Source organism: Drosophila melanogaster, chromosome 3L (genome assembly GCF_000001215.4).
Source record: "Drosophila melanogaster chromosome 3L".
In the NCBI taxonomy this organism is placed as follows: domain Eukaryota; kingdom Metazoa; phylum Arthropoda; class Insecta; order Diptera; family Drosophilidae; genus Drosophila; species Drosophila melanogaster.
Window position 1 is genome coordinate 22,781,425 of NT_037436.4, and position 17,299 is coordinate 22,798,723.

A 17,299-nucleotide genomic window follows, 5' to 3' on the forward strand; every position below is an offset into this window, starting at 1 on the left:
CACTTTTACTTAAAACACCTATGTAAAGGTAGACTCCAGAAAAGAACCCGAAATGGGGCTCTATTTGCTTTCACAAAGCATACTATATCCTATTAATAATCTCATTTAACATTATCTCATTAGTCATTGTCTATAGCTTATCCAAGTCGGTTTCAATGTCGGCAGGTATTGTTCAGTCAAGGTTCGAGTACAGAGTCCGGCGCTATAATTATGCATTGTTTTATTATTTATTCATATTAGTCTGAGTTCTGCTACTTTCCGAGGTTGAAGTTACTTATAAATGCTTCCGAGTGGCGTAGTCACCGAGTTAATAATATAAATTAGATATTGTATAGGGATCACAGTTTGCCTTGACGTATTCGTCAGGTAAACATGGAAAGGTACATTGATGCAGTTCTACATCAATGTACCTGAATTGATATATTTTATAATGCATTGTTATTTATGGCCCGTATTTTGTTATTCTGTTGTCCTTGTCCGATCTGAGCGAGTAATAGAAACTAAAGGGATTTATGCAAGGCATTGAAATGATTGCAAGGGTACAAGAAAAAATTTTAAAACAGATGCTGAAGTTATGGAAAATGTTATGTACCTTTATAACTGTTTTAGCCCACCGAGAGGTGATTTATTTTGATTTTACAAAACCTGTAAGAACGAAAATCCACATGATCGTATTTGTTTAAAATGTATCTACTTACGTTTCATATGGCATTAACGTAAATCAAAGGCAATGTGTGTGAATGCACTGTAAGGCAATGTAAGACCAAACCTTGTCATATCTATTGCTCCTATAAACTGGCAAAATTTTCGATGCTTAATGCAGACGGATATGGCTGAGAGACTAGTATAAAGAATAACAATTGCGTTGCTATACTTATTTTACCAGTCCAGTGAAACACAATATGGAGAAGATAAGGACGCACTTTGAAAGGCACCAAGGCGCGGTCTGCATGCTACCGACTCCTTTACGGCTCGGGCATTAGGGCAAAAGGATGTAAAGAGACCAGGAGACAAACTGCTCCTGCAAGTTTTAAACAGTCCTGCGGAGAATTGAAAAAGGGGAAAATGGTGAGAAGACGGCTACCTCCTGGCCACCTCAGGACGGCGGCGGTCTGCTTTTAATTGTTGGGAGACGGGCGAATGGGATTCAAGTCGCTGAATGCGTTTTAATTACGCATCCCTTTGCTCATTTTACCGCGCATCTTTGCGTTGGGCACACCCTGTTGCTTTTGTTACAGATTGTTATTATTTACTTCAGTGCACTCTGGATAAAATTTTGCACAAACACGACAAGCACTGGGATGGGAAAGGCAAGGAGCTCGGTTCTGGGCAGGACAAATACGCCGGCGCCATAATGAAAAATGGCGGTGCGACTTTTCGCAGAAGTTCTGCTGATGCTATTGTTGTTCCTGTCTCCTACAGCTGCCACCCATTGAGCGCACTTCATATATGCGCTCGAGTGCAAAAGGAATGGAGGCGGGAAATGGTATTGGCATAAAGGGTGTGGGGAAGTAGGTCGTTCCTTCTTAAGTTTTTCAACTTTATTGCTTGGGCTTCAATTGAATTTTCGAGGAGCAAACAACTCGCTGCCTGCATACCCAACAAATTAACAATTGTTTTTGAACTCTTCTGGGATTAAGATCCAAGTCGACGGCTTCAAGCTGTGCCGACACACGCGATTCCTGCCTGGCCAACGGCAGGAGGGGTACCACTTTGCAGCGCTTCAGCCTGTTGCTCGACAAATTGCTTGGAAAATGCAATGAAAGAGATTTACTTGACTGCCTTGGCACAACAGGGCCTGCCTTTAGTGACAGGTAAGAAGTGGTGCCAGTCATTAGAACTGGGTTCAAGGACAAAGGGAAGTGTTTCGTAATTTGTGAGTCATGTTCGCTCACCTCTACAGTCTGCCCTAACACAGTTTTGTTTTGTTTATGCACTCCGTATTAACTCTGCATTAGTCTGCGCTTTTAACAAGATTTCTTTTTAACTCCTCAGCGAATCTCATCGGTATCGATACAATCCATCACCAGACGCTTTCCGGTCAGGAAATGGATCAAATGAACGAGCACCAACTGGACAAGGTAGCCAACAACGTGAGCGTATTCTACCGCGTATCGCCACGCCACAAACTGGAGATAGTCAAGTCCTTGCAGCGCAGTGGCAACATAGTCGGCATGACGGGCGACGGGGTGAACGACGGAGTGGCCCTGAAGAAGGCGGACATCGGCATAGCCATGGGAAAGAACGGGACAGATGTGTGTAAGGAGGCGGCTGATATGATCCTGGTCAATGATGATTTCCACACCATAATGTAAGCGGATTACTTAATCAGTTGAGTTTTGCCTAACTTTCTTTTCATGCAGCGCCGCCATCGAGGAGGGCAAGGGCATATTCTACAACATTCGAAACTTCGTGCGCTTTCAGCTTAGCACATCAATAGCTGCCCTGGCCCTGATTGCCCTGGCCACTCTGATGGACATTGCTAACCCGCTAAATGCCATGCAGATTTTGTGGATCAACATCATAATGGACGGTCCGCCCGCACAGTCTCTGGGCGTGGAGCCCGTCGACCACGATGTGCTCAAACAGAAACCACGGAACGTGAAACAGCCAATGATCACAAAGTCAGTGGTGGTGAACGTTCTGCTTAGTGCCAGTATAATTGTACTGGGCACGCTGTGGGTGTTCCAGCGCGAAATGGCCGACGGGACGCTGGGAAAGACCAAACGGGACACAACGATGACCTTTACTTGTTTCGTGTTTTTCGACATGTTTAACGCCCTGTCTTGCCGCTCGCAGACAAAGAGTGTCTTTACCATCGGACTCACTACCAATCGAATGTTCTTGCTGGCCGTCGCTTTTTCGATCATTGGTCAAATGCTCGTTGTCTACTTTCCGCCGCTGCAAATGGTTTTCCAGACGGAAGCTCTTACGCCGTATGACATATTCTTCCTGGTCTCCCTAACCTCATCTGTGCTGGTTGTTTCAGAGATAAAGAAATGGTTCGAGCGTACCATGGAGCGCAAGATGTACAGCACCCGCTCCGAGCTGGATTTTGTATGACAAAACGCAAGCGCTAGAGAAGATTTGCACCCCAAAACCGAGTAAATTAAATAACTAACAAAAAAATCCATTAAAAAAGTAAAACTATGCCAAAACAAGCGAGGAGCGCGGAGAAGTGCAGTTCGAAAGAAAAGCCGAAAATAAGAGCGACGGACCAAGGATGTGTGTGTTTAATTTTACATTTGACTTGACCAATTAAGAATGATTTAATTGTTATTGTGGGTTTTCAACCAGATTGCACAGCAGGGATTTTCATAGATTTGAAGTAAGCTTCCAGGTTTGTTCTGTGCGCTTTAATTTTTGCATTGTTTTATAAATGGCAAAGAGTTTGGTTTTATTTTAATGTGTTTATTATCTAAATACCCTGTGTAGTACTATTATTTTTTGTGATCCATTTATTCAAACATGCTCACATATATAAACGAAATCGTTAAGCGCATACAATTTATTTGTTCTACAATGGGCTGCAAAGCTTTTTTTATTTAACTTTTATTTTCATTTTATCTCTAAGTGCTTCTCTAGTTTCTAATGCTCACCGCGCAATTTGAGTCAATATGAAGTGTTTAATAATCTACAATGTCGGCAAAAACTGTTTAATGTGATATTATTTTAAGCACATAAACCAGATCATACCACTAGTGTGCAGAATGCAAATTTTTAATTTATGTTTATTTGCATCTCAACTTGTGGAACAAATTATTTCAATTTTGAAAAATAAAACTTAAACTGTAAAGAAATTGTAACAATTAATTTATGATTTTGATTTTCATAGATCCTACTCGTTCTTCCCCACAGAGAAGCAACCGGATTATAAACAAGTGACCACTTACTATAATCCGAGTATGTTCACCGGGAAAGTGCATTACCACTGGGTCACAGTCAACATACATAAAAATAAAACGGATGCGAGACAAAAAAGGCATGAAATGGACAAAGCTAAGCGAGGCGTAGTAACGTAAAACATGGCTTTTTTTTGGTATTATTGATAAATAATTTATTCGGTATTTGAAAGCAAGCATTCAATTTGTGTAAAATTGAGGCAAATCAAAACTCTAGCGTGCTATCAAAATAAAACAATTTTTGACGAACTCATCCCAAATCAACTTTAAAAGGAGAGTTCAGATCAACAAAAGATTTTTGTATGTAATCAAAAATGCTATAATTTCAGCATACTTTGTGGGCGTTGATGTGATGCTTTGATAATTAAGTTCATGATTAATGGGCTTACCAAAACGAAGTAATGCACGAAGCAAATGAGAAATACGAAGCAATCAGCACCGCGTTTACTCGAATGTAAAGAAATTTTCGCTCATATACTTAAATAAAAAATAAATTCATAGGAAAGCATGGTTCTTTGTACTATTCTGTTGTTTGTTGTTTAAATTGAACTTTGATGCAATAGATTACTAAACGGCAAAAGAAATTTACAACTAAAGCTTATCCAGATTGTAGTCAAAAGTATACATCTCAATAAAAAATTAATGAATTTTGAAAAAATAAACAAATTCTATAGATTACCAATACTTGGGTACCCCTTATAAATTAACTTAAATATCATTGACATAAAATTCATATCATACCAACTCAGAGTTCACTGTTGCACTGGAAGCATATCACAATTTGTCCATGTTTTTATACCCGTTATTAAAAAAGTAAAAGGCAATTCTGTATTCGTAGAAATGTAAACCCTATCAAAGAATATATATTGTTGCTCACTCTGTCCGTCCGTATGTCTATCCGTATAAATGTAGAAATCTTGGCAGCTATAAAAGCTAGAGGTTAGGCATGTAATTTTCCAGACCACCACAAGCGCGGCCCATAACTGCCACGGCTTCATTTTCTAGAAATGATTTTATATTTTTAAGTTATAAGTCTTGTCAATTCCCAATGATATATCCAAGTTTTTTTTTTTAATTTTGATATTTTTTTTTATAAATTTTATCGATAATTAAAAACAATTTTGAAATACTTCCCTGGCACTCCCACTAGTCGAGTAACGGGTATTTATAGTCGAGATATTGGACTTTAGCGTTTTCATTTTTTTATTTGAATGAGCTTGTATTCAACATTTTTCACAAAATTTCAACTTGGTTATAGCAATTTATGCGCACCCTGCAGATCGCATTTAAAGGACCAATCGTTAAATACTTCATTTGATCACACACATTAAGATCAGCTTACGCTCAACAAAAACGCACTCATATCATGGCAAAAAAAAAAAAATGAAAAAACTTAAAAATACAAAAAAAAAAGAAGAAAAACATGGAAAAGTAATTGATGAGAGCTCGTTCAACAGATCAAGCAATTGAAGGTTCATAATGATATCAGCGCATAAAAGCTCACTAAAAGTACATAAGCAGAAAACCAGAGACACACAGGCCCACACACGTTCAGTCACGTCTCATCCACAATGGTAACAATAATTAGAAAAATAAGGGTATCAATATAGAATAAAAAATATGAATGTCTGGAGGATTAAATAAAATGCACCAAATTAAATAAATATGTTAGCCAAAGCAGGTATACATTATGGAATTTAAACTGAACTCTACTCAATGTTATGTGTAAGCAAAGTCCGAAATTCGACTTATAATGAATGATGGTACTAAACGAATTCTTAACCACAGAAATATTATTGATCGTCTATTAATATATATGTAAGTTTAAATGTCTAACTAGACCGCCTAGTTTAAGAGCTCCGAAAAATATGTTGCCTAAATTCACCATTTACTAAAATAGTTTAGTTTGGTGCAAAGAAATGTACAATTGATGACAATGGTACGAGTTCTTAAAATCCATTTTTAAAAACGCTTAACCTATAAAAATTAACTATAACTATCTGTGCTATTAAACTTAAGCTATAAAATATAGATAAATACCAAGAGTAATTCAAAATACATTCATAAATACTTCGAGAATAATAAGAACCATGAGAAATGGCATAAAGTAAATTGAACCATCATCGTTTTGTTTTACTAAATCTATCCTCTACAAGTGTATATCATTTTATAAGTTTAACAATATTGGGACAAGATCTTAGGCATAAAATGAATTTTCCAATGGCAACCATACATTTAATATTAATCTGCGGAATATCGTGAAACAAGTATGTATTTACCGAATATAATAAACTTTATGTAGTACAGTATTTTGGAGGTCATTGTCTTTAATATTTTTTTTAAAATGGTGTTGAGGGCCTTTTCAATAAAAAATAAAACTGGTGGTGGTTTCGGTAAATGTGTCAGTTTTGGCATTATTTGTAATGTCAAAAGCGCATTTGTTAAAATTTGCGGGGGCAAGCATGCCATCCCATCGCTGCTGTAGCTGAAGAAACGTACTTTAAATTTTGCAAAGGTATTAAGAAATTTAAAATTAAACTTTTTAGTCGGAAGTTCTGCGACCATATAAAGTACCAAGTCGAGTAGCCTGCCCATATAGCGCAAAGCCATCAGTTTTAAAGCAGTTTTAATTTAATCAAAATCGGACAACCAAAATATTAATTAAAAATAATATTTATGAAATCCTAGTTTAGTTTTTTTTTCACAATTTGTAGACCTGTTACTCGTAAAGTAAAGTGTGTAACAGGTAGCTGAGTAACGGGTATGTGATAGTTGCGAAGAGTTGATAAGAAGAGAAGAGAAGAGAAAAGAAGAGAAGAGAAGAGAAAAGAAAAAAAGAGAAAAGAAGAGAAGTAGATAAGTAGAAACAGTAGAAGGAAGTGCTTTCGACTCCATAATGTACATATGTATATATTGCCCAACTGAGCAATCTCGAAAAGAGTCTTCTGTTGTTTATTTTTGGGATATCTTCATATCATCACTAGTTGAGTAACGCATAACTAATAATAACTAATAATGTTTTTTTTCTATCTTCCTCTCTCTTTAATTTTGATTGGGTTAGATTTGTCTTTCCAAAGTACCAAATCCAAAATTAGTGGTAAGCTAAGAAGGCCAAGACTTTTAATGTAGTTTTAATTTTTGAACTAATCGACCGTGTACATTTAGTAGTAACATTTTTTTCATATTGGCTAAGGATGAACAAAAGCCAAAAGTCCCTGGCGGACGACATGGCCTCGACGCCTTTCGGCAAGGAGGTGCTGATTGGCAACTGGGCGGAGCGCCGCTACGCAGTCGAGGAGCAGAGCAATGCCATCCTGCCAGGACTCCGTGTGAGTGGTTGCGAGCTCCATAGGTCGCTCTGCCACGACACCTACACTACTGCACCCTTCGTTGGCGCCGAGGCAGTACCCTTGTTTGTGGATCATCGCAAATTGGCTTACAAGAACTTTATAAGGAATAGGCGATCTAGCTTGAACCTGGTGGACGATGAGCTACTCAAGAGGAACTTCACTACCACCAATACCCTGGAGTTCCAGGAAATTCCTCGACTGCGTCTTATACACGCGAGTGGCGAAAAGGACAAAAACGGTCCTCCGAAGCAGCCGCTGGACGTGGACAGACTGCAAGCCTTCGGAAATCTTACGAAGACACACAATTACCTCTTTCGGTTCAAGTGCGAGAAAATGCTGGACGAGATCAGTAACATGCAGACCACCTACTCCGCGAGCTTTAACCGACCGTGGGAAAAAAAGCCAATCTTTGAATTTGGTCCAGACTACGACGGAGTCGTTAAGTTTGACTTGACGTGCTAGCAGCCAGAACTATATTTTCTCCTTAGATTGTGTATAAGAATCTACAAATTTCCTTACCAAAAAAATTGCAACCGTCTTCCCAAAGAAACTAGTTCCTCTATATTACAAGACTCAATTTATTTCAAATCATTTTCTTGTATAATAATATGGGTTCGTATTTTAGTAGTTCTATATTTTGGATGCCAGAAATTCTTTGATTTTTTTTTTGTTGCACTCGCCGTAGCATTGGTTTTTCCATTTTCATATTTGGTGAGCTATTGAAAAATTGGTTTCTTCTTTCTTTTCGAAATTAGTAATTCAATAGATGTTTACAATACTTTTGCGTTTACCATTTCTTTTGCTTGGTACAGAATATATATTTAAATGTTAATTAATTGTTACAAAAAGTAAAATTTTACGACATTAAACTAGACGACGCAAGATTTTGCATAAGTTTACTTGCTTAAATATTAATTTTTGACGCGGTAATATTTGCTTGCCTTAAAATCTTATTTATTCTTTTGTGAGTTCGATTAATTTTGGACTGCCATGATAGGATTCTTTTTGTATTTTTCTGTTTTTTTTTTTTTTTTTGGCTGACGATTAAGTTTAAAATGATGCTTAAAATCTAAACCAATGGAAGTTGTGTGGGTCTGAGTGTGTGTGTGGTGGAGAATGTTGGTGTGTGATTTGGTGGTAGTTGCGTGTCCCATGGTGTTTCTTTTTGGTATGCGTAATCTAAGGGATTACTTATAGTTTGGCTGGTGTAATGAATTGTCTGGATATATAGTGTGTTTTTATTTGCTTATAACAATTATAATTTTGAATTTGACCTTTTTTTTGGATTTAGTAGTTTTTATTTTCATGACGGTGAATTTTGTTTATTCACTATTCGCTTTTCATCTAACCTTTTACGTTTCGTTCATACTCAAAGTTGCTTATCGCTTTTTGGATGTCCTCTTTTCTTTCATTTAATTTTTGCTTATTTTTAAGTCCTAGAGTATTTACTTGTAGTATTACCTAATTTTTATGTAAAAAATGATGCTTATACATTGGCTTAAATTTAATTTTTGTTTTTGGTTGCTCCGAAAAATGGAATTAAACGTGAATTTTTTTTTAAATAGTTGCCAAGACTTGAGTATACATTGTTTTATGCAATCAATTTTGCAATGACCGAGATTAGTGTTGTTCCGAGAATTTTATTTGGAATATCGCCGAGAAGGTATACATCAATGCATTTATAATTTGCGCAAGACATGTTTCTTGTATTTTTTATTCAATGCCAGTGGTTAAGTCACCATTTCTTTTTCAGATTTTGATATCTAAAGACATCGGTTGTCGCTTGAAAGCAAGTTTTTGTCCCAAAACTTTTCTTCGTAAGGTTTGCAATAATTTCGTTTTATTTTTCTCTCTAGATTGTTATGTAGAATATGTTTTCTGAATAGTTTAGAGAAACATTTATTATTATGCAAATTAATAAGTGGTATGTTACGAACCTCATTTTTGATTCAGCCGAAATGAAGATGATTTTAATATTCGAAATAGTTGCCAGGGGTGTTCTTTCCTATGTAAAATCCTATTCGTTTTTGTTTCCCGGTTATTGTAGTTGTAAGTGTAAAACTAAATCAACAATTGAACTATCAAACTAGGATTGGTTTAGATTAAAAAATTAACACTGAAGATTATACAAAACGCGAACAAAGTGTATACATCGTGTGTTGTTATTGATATCGGTAAGCCAGTTTTATTGTTTTGGTGCAATCTGTTTTTATTATTTTTGTACCAATTAATTCAATTTTTACCAGGAAAGTGAGATTTTTGTTCTTCTAGTTTGTTTCTTGTAATATAAAAATGTTTTTCATTCGTTTGTTTTGATTTTCACTGCGTTGGTTTTTATTTATATATGTATAACTTGGTTTTTACATTTAATCGATTCAAAATGATACAAATTCAAATATGAAATTGCTTAACAACTTTTAGCTATTGTTACTTCTGCTCTCGGTTTTTGCATTTGCCTCTTTAAAAAATATATGTATATAGGTAGTTAGCTTGCTTGTTCTTGCCTTATGCTTGTTGTATACTTAAAATCGCCTCTGTCGCTATTTTTGATTCGGTTCAATCTGCTTTGTATCTTGCTATCTATCCATCTCATCATCACCTCTATCCTCAACCTCATGAGGATCATCCCGCTGCTGCTTTGCTATTAGAATGCTCAATTGGGTTTTTTGCTCCTGTCGGTTGTATAAAAGTCGGTCGGTAAGAAAAAAGTGTTTTTATTGTACTATGGTTGCTGCTGCGGTATCCGTTGCATTTGTTGTATATCTTGTAAATGAAAAGATTTGTTCGGTTTATTGTTATTTACTTGTATCAGGCTATTGGCTATTGGCTGGCCCAGGGCAGGTACTCGTCCTGATCCTGGTAGTATAATATCACTATTGCTTTGTTTGATTCTATTTTGGTTTTGATTCGGCTGATGGCTTTGATTTTCGATTAAAACGTTTGCTGTTAGTCCGCAATGAAATTCTCACTTTCTGATAAAAACAAATTAAAGTTTGTTTTGGATGTGTCACAAAAACGTAATCGGCTATGGTAGCAGTGGTCAGTAGTTCTGCATGGGATATGTTTTTTTCAGCTGATTAAACTCATAGCGTAAATTCATGAAACTCGATCGTACCTATCTCATTCAGCTGAACGGCTCAGCGTTCCTTTGGTGATCGGGCATATCTGTTCTTCGTTTTCTTGGTGCATTAGCTATATGTTAGCGAAATTAGTGAAATAATTGATTTACTTACGTTGGTACTATTGCATTTGCAGTTGCAGTTTGTGGTTGCTTATGTACAGTTTCAGTTGAGTTACAATTAATAATAAGTGCTTTCCTGCTCGCTTTCGAGGCGGACATTGTTATATGCATAAATAAAATTTGTTTCTATTGACACTGCTCAGTTATTATTTCTATGGTAGTTATTAAATTGTAGTCCCTGTCAATCGTTCATAGTAATTACAAACGTATATATAAAAGTAATTCCAACATAACAAATTGTGTTCGGTTCGTTCTTCAGATCAGAATCTGATCTGATCTAATCTGATCTAATCTAATCTGATCTGATCCATCCATCGGGTTATTGAACTTATCGTAAATCATCGCTTGTGATGATTGGATATCTTTGCTTCGCTCACAGGCAAGCGCACGTTTTAAAATGAGTTTTTCATTTGAATACTTTACTTAACACTTAATGGAATATACTTTAATGTCTGTAAGTAAATGTTACTATATGTTCTCCTTTTAGTTTGTTTTTTCGGCGTTTTCGTCGACTTTTACTATTTTTTTTTTGCTGTTTTTTTTCAGTTGTAAGCTGTCTGATTGGTTTATTTTAGTACCTCTATGCTTGTGTTTGCTGATATTGTGATTTTCTATTTATTTAAGAGCTGTATTTACTTGTTGGTTTGTCGGTTTCTTGTAAAAATTCTGTAAAATATTTTCGGTACTATTTCTTTCGGCTTGTGGTTCGTTCCTGTTGCAAAAACAACTTCGTATATAATATAAATAAATTATTTGATTTCTGTCTGCAATAAATTACTTGTTCTATGGGCACATGGTGTCTATTGCAAAAAATGAACGTACTCATAGGCATAGAATGAGTTTGGGCCATTGACTAAAAAATTGAAGGCGATTAATTATAATTTGGTTCCGCAGAGATTCAAACTGAACTTCGCTCGAATTGTAAGCTCAGAAGTCTTCCCTATAGGATTAGATTGTGTCTTCTTCTCTTGATTCTTACAGCTTGAATGGTAGAAAAGGTAATTTTGTCACCACTTTTAGGACACTCTGATATACACTGGACCCAGTACAGTTTCTATGCCTTGATCGATCAGATATTTGCAATAATTTCAATATAGAGTTTTTATCAATAACGCCATAGGCGGAATTAACAACTAACGAGGCTATTGTTGTTTTGTTTTGGATTTCATTTCGTCATTTCAATTCACTTTTGGGGTGCTTATAAGCCAAAAACAAGATGTGTTTGAATTTCTGTGATCTTGTATTAGTTTTTAACTGGCGTTCAATTCAATAAAAGTCTGTAGTTCCTCCTATATACGCAGCTAGCTGCTGTCACAAACTTTAAGGGGTTACGTTAAATATAAGTAGATATATCGTATATATATATAGAGAGTATGCCTTAAATAGTTTAAAAAATATAATACACCATACATATAATTTAAGAGTTTAGGGTTTTACATATGCTATACTCTATTTTCTTCGTTTTTTGAAACTATTTTTGCTTTTGCTTTGAATTTGTTTTATTTTATTCATTAGTTTGAGTGACATCAATCCATTTCTTTATTCGGTAATCGCTTCCCTTTCGAATTTTTGGTAATTGAACTAAAAATATTTCTGTAACTGGAATTCAATCCGTAAGCTGGGTGTTTACAATCTTTACAATCTCAAATCAAATCAAACAGATGTTGAATGGGTTTTTGTGTGCTATCAAATATTATCATTTCAAATTGTTATCATTCAGAATCATCGTCATTATAATGACTCAGTTTTTATTTTAATTCTTACCGTTGCTATTTCAATGTGTATTTATCTATTTTTTAATAATCTCTTCTGTTAGCTGATCTCTTGATTTATATTTTGTTTGTTGGTTGCTTTTATGCTTGGTGGTTGACTTAAAAACTATTATCACTATTGCAGAAAGCGGCTGTACTCAATTATAATGCATTCGCTTCTGGAAATCTTAGGGCGAAGGGCTGAGTTTTCCTTAGATTACACTGCCCTTTATCCCTAATATTTTCTGTTTCGAGTTTGCTTCATTGATGTTTGTATGTTGGTTGTGGGCATTTTCTATTAATATTGCTTGTCTCTGGTATTGAGCTATGTATATTCTGAGTCGGAAATGTAAGCCGGAAATGTAATCACTTCTGAAATATTCTCAAATATTATTTTGACATTTTCATATATTATTCATCGGTATTATAATTTGTTTTCAATTTTAAGAAGAAAGGATTTTTCTTATGTTCTTCACTTTAGTTTTTTGTTTTGGATTTTCGGGGTGTCATGATTTCGTATCGAAACGCAGATTCTAGATAATTTTACTTTTGTCAAGTCTGATTTTTCTTTGTCGATTTTGATGTGCCAAGTTTAATATGTATTTTTTCATGCCTCTGTTACCTTGTGTGATTGTGTTTCTTGGGTTTGCAATATGGTTACTCGTTACTTATGTATACTTATTATGGCTCTTTGAAACTGCAATTAAAATTTCTGCTATAAAAATTACTTGTATTTGTACTCTTGGTTATTTAAATTGGGCTATTGTTTTTTGTTAGGTATGCGTGTAACTTTGATTGGTTTTCCTATTTCTTTATCAGTAATTATCTGCAGCATTTATATCCTCCGATGGTTTGTCCGGGTTTTACATTATTATGGTTCTGTTTCGGTCTGGTCTATCCGGTTAGTCACGTCGTAGCCCCTTTGTCACTCTAGGCTTGAGTCATCCCAAATGTTTCCCCATCTCAACTGTTACGTTCTCATAAATGCACATTTGTACATATGTACCTTAGAATGCAGTTTCTATGTTTTCAATGTCACGGCCGGTGTGATCTACGGTCTTGTCTTCACTTACTGATGCTTCTTAGAAGACTTCTAAGAGCAAAATTCCACTGAAGCAGCTGGTGTACTACATTGTGCAGCTTTCTTATAACTCATGTTTGCTATTCAGTTTGGTTAGCAACTATCAAATTAAATAAACAATACTTAATCAAACTAGTAATGTAAACAAAATTCAAAGTATATTAAATAATAGGTAATTGGAAAACTATAAGTGTTTGCAGAACATGGTAGGACAATTTGTATTTCCCAGTATGTTCTGCAAAATGATTTTGGAGCATTTAAAATTTTGTTCTTAGTCTCTGTCTTTATGCTAGATTTTGTTGCGCCTAAATTTATGATTTTTTTTGATTAGGAGTATGCTTTTAATTTTGTGTTAATGCCTAAAATGTACAAAAGTTTTACGTTTAGGTTTGTTTTTAATTTGCATTTATCACAGCGACATTCAGTCTAAATTTTGCTTTTATTGGAATTATAGCATAATTTGCCATAATTTTCTTTGATATAAACGTTCTCATAAACATTTTCATTTGTTTTTTTTTTAACTAAAACTAAACATAATTTTGATTTAAAGCCAAAGGGTTCATGTGTGTTTTCGTCGTATGTTATTATCGATTTTACATTTTCGATTTTTTAAAGCCGAAAGGATTAATAAAATTTTGTCTAAAAGGCCTAAAGGTTTGCTAGAGCTTAATGATAAACTTTGTGTTTTTATAGCAAATCATGCTGATCAGATCATTCTGATCAAGTCCCTTTTGTCTAATTCCAATAAAAGCCACCATATTGGGTACCATATCAATTTTTGGATGTTGGTTGCCTGTGACGGAGCATGCAATATTTTTGGATTATTCGTCGTGATCCGCTCTCAATTTTGATTTAGATGTGCAATTTTAATGTGCCTAAAAAGTGATTTTAAAATTTTGACTAAATTTACCGTAACCGTAGGCGTAATTTAATATTTTACAATGTCAAACAATTCATTCAAACTTTTAATAAAACTTTTGCTTGTAGAGTTACATTTAATTTTTGCCAAAACATTCTATGTACAATTTTGAATAAACCATTGTTGCCGAAACTTTTGCAGCGACACTCGTATCACAAAAACCAGACGCCTGCCCAAGCCGAAAATTCGTAGTGTTGTATAATGCCAGAATTGTCTGAGTTGCCCCATTTGGAGAGGGGAATCATAAGAAACAGACTTTGGTAAGGATAAAATCAAAGGATACTTGAAAACATAATGCAAAATAAAATCTGATAAATCATATAATTGTTTTATTGAAAAAATTTAAATAAAATATCCAAACATAATTCATAAACTTTAAATTTAAAACAGTGAAAACAAACCGTATTCGGAGCACTTACTTTGATTGCATTAGAAACTTAATTGACTAATTATTAAATTTATGAAATAATGAGTAGATACTTGATAAAGTGAAACGACTAACTGAATATAATTTCTTATCTTCCACGGTGTTTTCTACATATACATAAAATATGTATACTTTTTAGGAAACATATTCTAAAATATCAATAACAGTTATAAATGCTTTGACGGTACATTGGAAAATTTGTTAAGAAACTAAATTTGTCGATTATATCCACACAGTTGGCAGGGGAAGAACTTAGATGGTGGGGATCGGGTGGTCATCATTACGGTAGATTATACTGAGTATAAGTTGGAGGATTGATACGCGATTATCCATAATCTTTTGACTATTGTTTATGTTTGTGTATGGCACCTGAAGAGTCACATTCGAATTTGCCTGCTTGATAAACAAGATGTTCCAGCTGATTTCTTTTGTCTGCCTTGTGTGTGCAAAAGTGTGGACATATTTGGGTTAAACGTATGCGTGCCTAATAACTAAATAAAAACTCAACATAAATTACACATAATTAGTTGGGGAAGACAACAAATGAATCCTAAGTCAATGTACTTAAGGTTTCATAACTTATACTTGATTTATCGTATCATTAAATTGCATTCCAGTATTCATTTATACACTTTAAAAATCACATATCAATTGAAATGAAAAAGAAATTTCTAATAAGAGTTTGGTGGCCCATTGGCTAATCCCCTTGGCTGAGCCAAGCGTAAATCGATCAACCATGCGCATTAAACAAAAACTCCAATACATCAACATATCTGAAGTATATATAACTCAAATTTTGATGCTGCTTCAAAAATCAAATTACTCAGCGCCAACGTCTGCGTTCCCCATCCTATTCTTTGCCATCAACCTTTTGCTCTGCCCCTTCTGCCTTCGCCACAAATAGCTGCCCTATCTATCACGTCACATGTTCATACTCATTGTATCGGAGCTATCCTAGTATTACGCCTAAGTGGTATATCCTCGATTAATTGTATCCAAAATTAAGGGTTACGAAATTTGCCTGTACTAAAGTGTCCGTGTGTTTTTGTGTGTATAAATATTTGATGTATTTTTAGTCTTAAAAGTTGTTGGGGTGCTAAAACAAATAGAAATCGTATAACGTTGTGTTTTGGCTCTCGTTTCTCTCCTTCATTCTGCTCATTACTTCTCTTACACATTGACCATTTGCATTTTATGTTCATGGTTTATATTAAAGAAGTTTAGAGTCCTTTTCAAAAAGACTAGTACTCGTCCTGTTTGCGTTCTGTTCAGCTCCTCTCGGTTCGTTCGTTTGCCATTACCAAACTGTGTTTTGTGATTTTAAGATTAGTTTTAAAAACTAGGAGAATTTGTTTTGCGTCTAATACTAAAGAACTAATCGAACCTATGAAGTATGGTGAATAGTTTGTGTTTATTAACTTTGAATTCCTGCCTCCGGCTCCTGTCTCTCCTACTGATGACATCATAGAGATCCGAATATCGAGTGTATGTGTGGATGAATGGGAATCGCGTGTGATAGAGTTGGTGGCGGAGGCGCTGCCCCGTTAGCCACGCCCGGATGACCCGGATGACCCGGGTGACCCGGATGGACCGTATGGGAGGCCGGTGGCGGCGGCAGCGTGATCGAGAGCGTCACAGTCTGTGGCGCCGCAACTGGTGAGGCGTGGGCGGATGAGGGCGTGACCGCGGTGACAGCGGCGGCCGCTGATGCAATGTGATGCGCGGTCGACGTGGGCGGAGGTGGCGGCGGATGGTGCTGCTGCTGCGGCGCCGATGGCTGCTGTTGTTGTGCCCCAGTTGCTGCAGTGGTGGGATGTCACTGGGCTACCACAGAGGCAGAAGCATTCTGCTGAACCACCACGCCGGATGCCACAGAGTTGGCCACCGTTACGGTTACGGGTGGAGTGGGTCCTCCGTTTGCGTGGGCCACGCTGGGCTGTTGGGCCTGCTGCTGCTGTGCCTGAAAGGGATGCTGGAAGGGTGGTCCGTAGCACTGCGGAAAATAGAGCTCGTTCTTTACTACGGACTGCTGGACAACAGCGGCTGCCGCAGCGTTGGATGCTATACTGCGCACCGGAAGGATGTTGGCCTTGTTGTCCACTGCCGAGGGATTGTTGTTGTTGAGGAACTGTTGGGCCGCCAGGCTCTTGGCGTCGTTCATCAGGTGATTGGCCACCTGGGCGACAGCGTTGTTATTCTGCTGCTGTTGCTGCTGCTGCTGCTGCTGCTGTTGCTGTTGCTGTTGTTGGTGCTGCTGCTGTTGCTGTCGGCGCACCTTAGTGGTGTTGGGGTTCATGTGGTTGTCGATGTGCTTGGTAACCTCATTCTCCGTAGCAAAGCGCCGACGACAGTTGGGCATAGGACAACAGAATGGACGATCGCCCTGCTTGGTGAAAATAAATTGATAGATTAGAGCTCAGACTAGGGTAGATAGTTCAGGAACGATTTCTCAATTTCATGATAAGATCAATCAAGAGCACTGTGAAATTTCAGTACGATCTCAGAAGTGGCTAGCTAATAAATTTATTAAATAATTTATAAAATAATCTGCGAATAAGATTTGACATATGTACATGTCTATAAGCATTAGGACTTTCTAACAATGGTTACCGAGGCCTACTGCTTTGA

General features: G+C 36.4%; 3 protein-coding genes across 16 annotated transcripts in view, besides 2 other annotated features; 2 read left to right on the forward strand and 1 right to left on the reverse strand.

The window, feature by feature from the left end:
• The window catches only part of SPoCk (Secretory Pathway Calcium atpase), a gene marked incomplete at its 5' end in the record, with an annotated part of 38,188 nt that extends 31,981 nt beyond the window's left edge, over positions 1–6,207 (forward strand). For 6 of the 8 annotated variants that reach the window (NM_001104196.3, NM_001259958.2, NM_168962.4 and 3 more), the window contains 2 exons: positions 1,996–2,311; positions 2,364–3,811. In NM_001104196.3, the coding sequence (NP_001097666.1) occupies positions 1,996–2,311; positions 2,364–3,063 (1,016 nt within the window). In that variant the 3' untranslated portion in view covers positions 3,064–3,811. Of the gene's footprint in view, positions 1–1,640; positions 1,815–1,995; positions 2,312–2,363; positions 3,812–3,835 lie in introns of those variants that run through there. The other 2 variants (NM_168961.5, NM_001275291.1) reach the window with 2 other exon arrangements.
• Positions 4,972–5,106: a mobile genetic element.
• A 442-nt stretch (positions 6,208–6,649) lies between the features above and the next one.
• Positions 6,650–6,681: a mobile genetic element.
• Positions 6,682–7,014: 333 nt separating this feature from the next.
• CG14448 (uncharacterized protein) lies at positions 7,015–7,823 on the forward strand. Its single transcript, NM_141161.3, has one exon. It carries the CDS (start codon positions 7,097–7,099, stop codon positions 7,712–7,714), a length of 618 nt encoding a protein of 205 aa, NP_649418.1. The 5' UTR covers positions 7,015–7,096; the 3' UTR covers positions 7,715–7,823.
• jim overlaps positions 7,809–17,299 on the reverse strand; it is a 45,962-nt gene continuing 36,471 nt past the window's right edge. For 4 of the 7 annotated variants that reach the window (NM_001275292.1, NM_001275294.1, NM_168964.5 and 1 more), the window contains one exon: positions 14,553–17,054. In NM_001275292.1, the coding sequence (NP_001262221.1) occupies positions 16,134–17,054 (921 nt within the window). In that variant the 3' untranslated portion in view covers positions 14,553–16,133. Of the gene's footprint in view, positions 17,058–17,299 lie in introns of all 7 variants that reach the window. The other 3 variants (NM_143699.4, NM_001259959.2, NM_001275293.1) reach the window with 2 other exon arrangements.

What these genes read in the sequence shown, in the direction of transcription:
- CG14448 (NM_141161.3), top strand. Translation starts at nt 7,097, where the DNA reads ATGAACAAAAGCCAAAAGTCCCTGGCGGACGACATGGCCTCGACGCCT.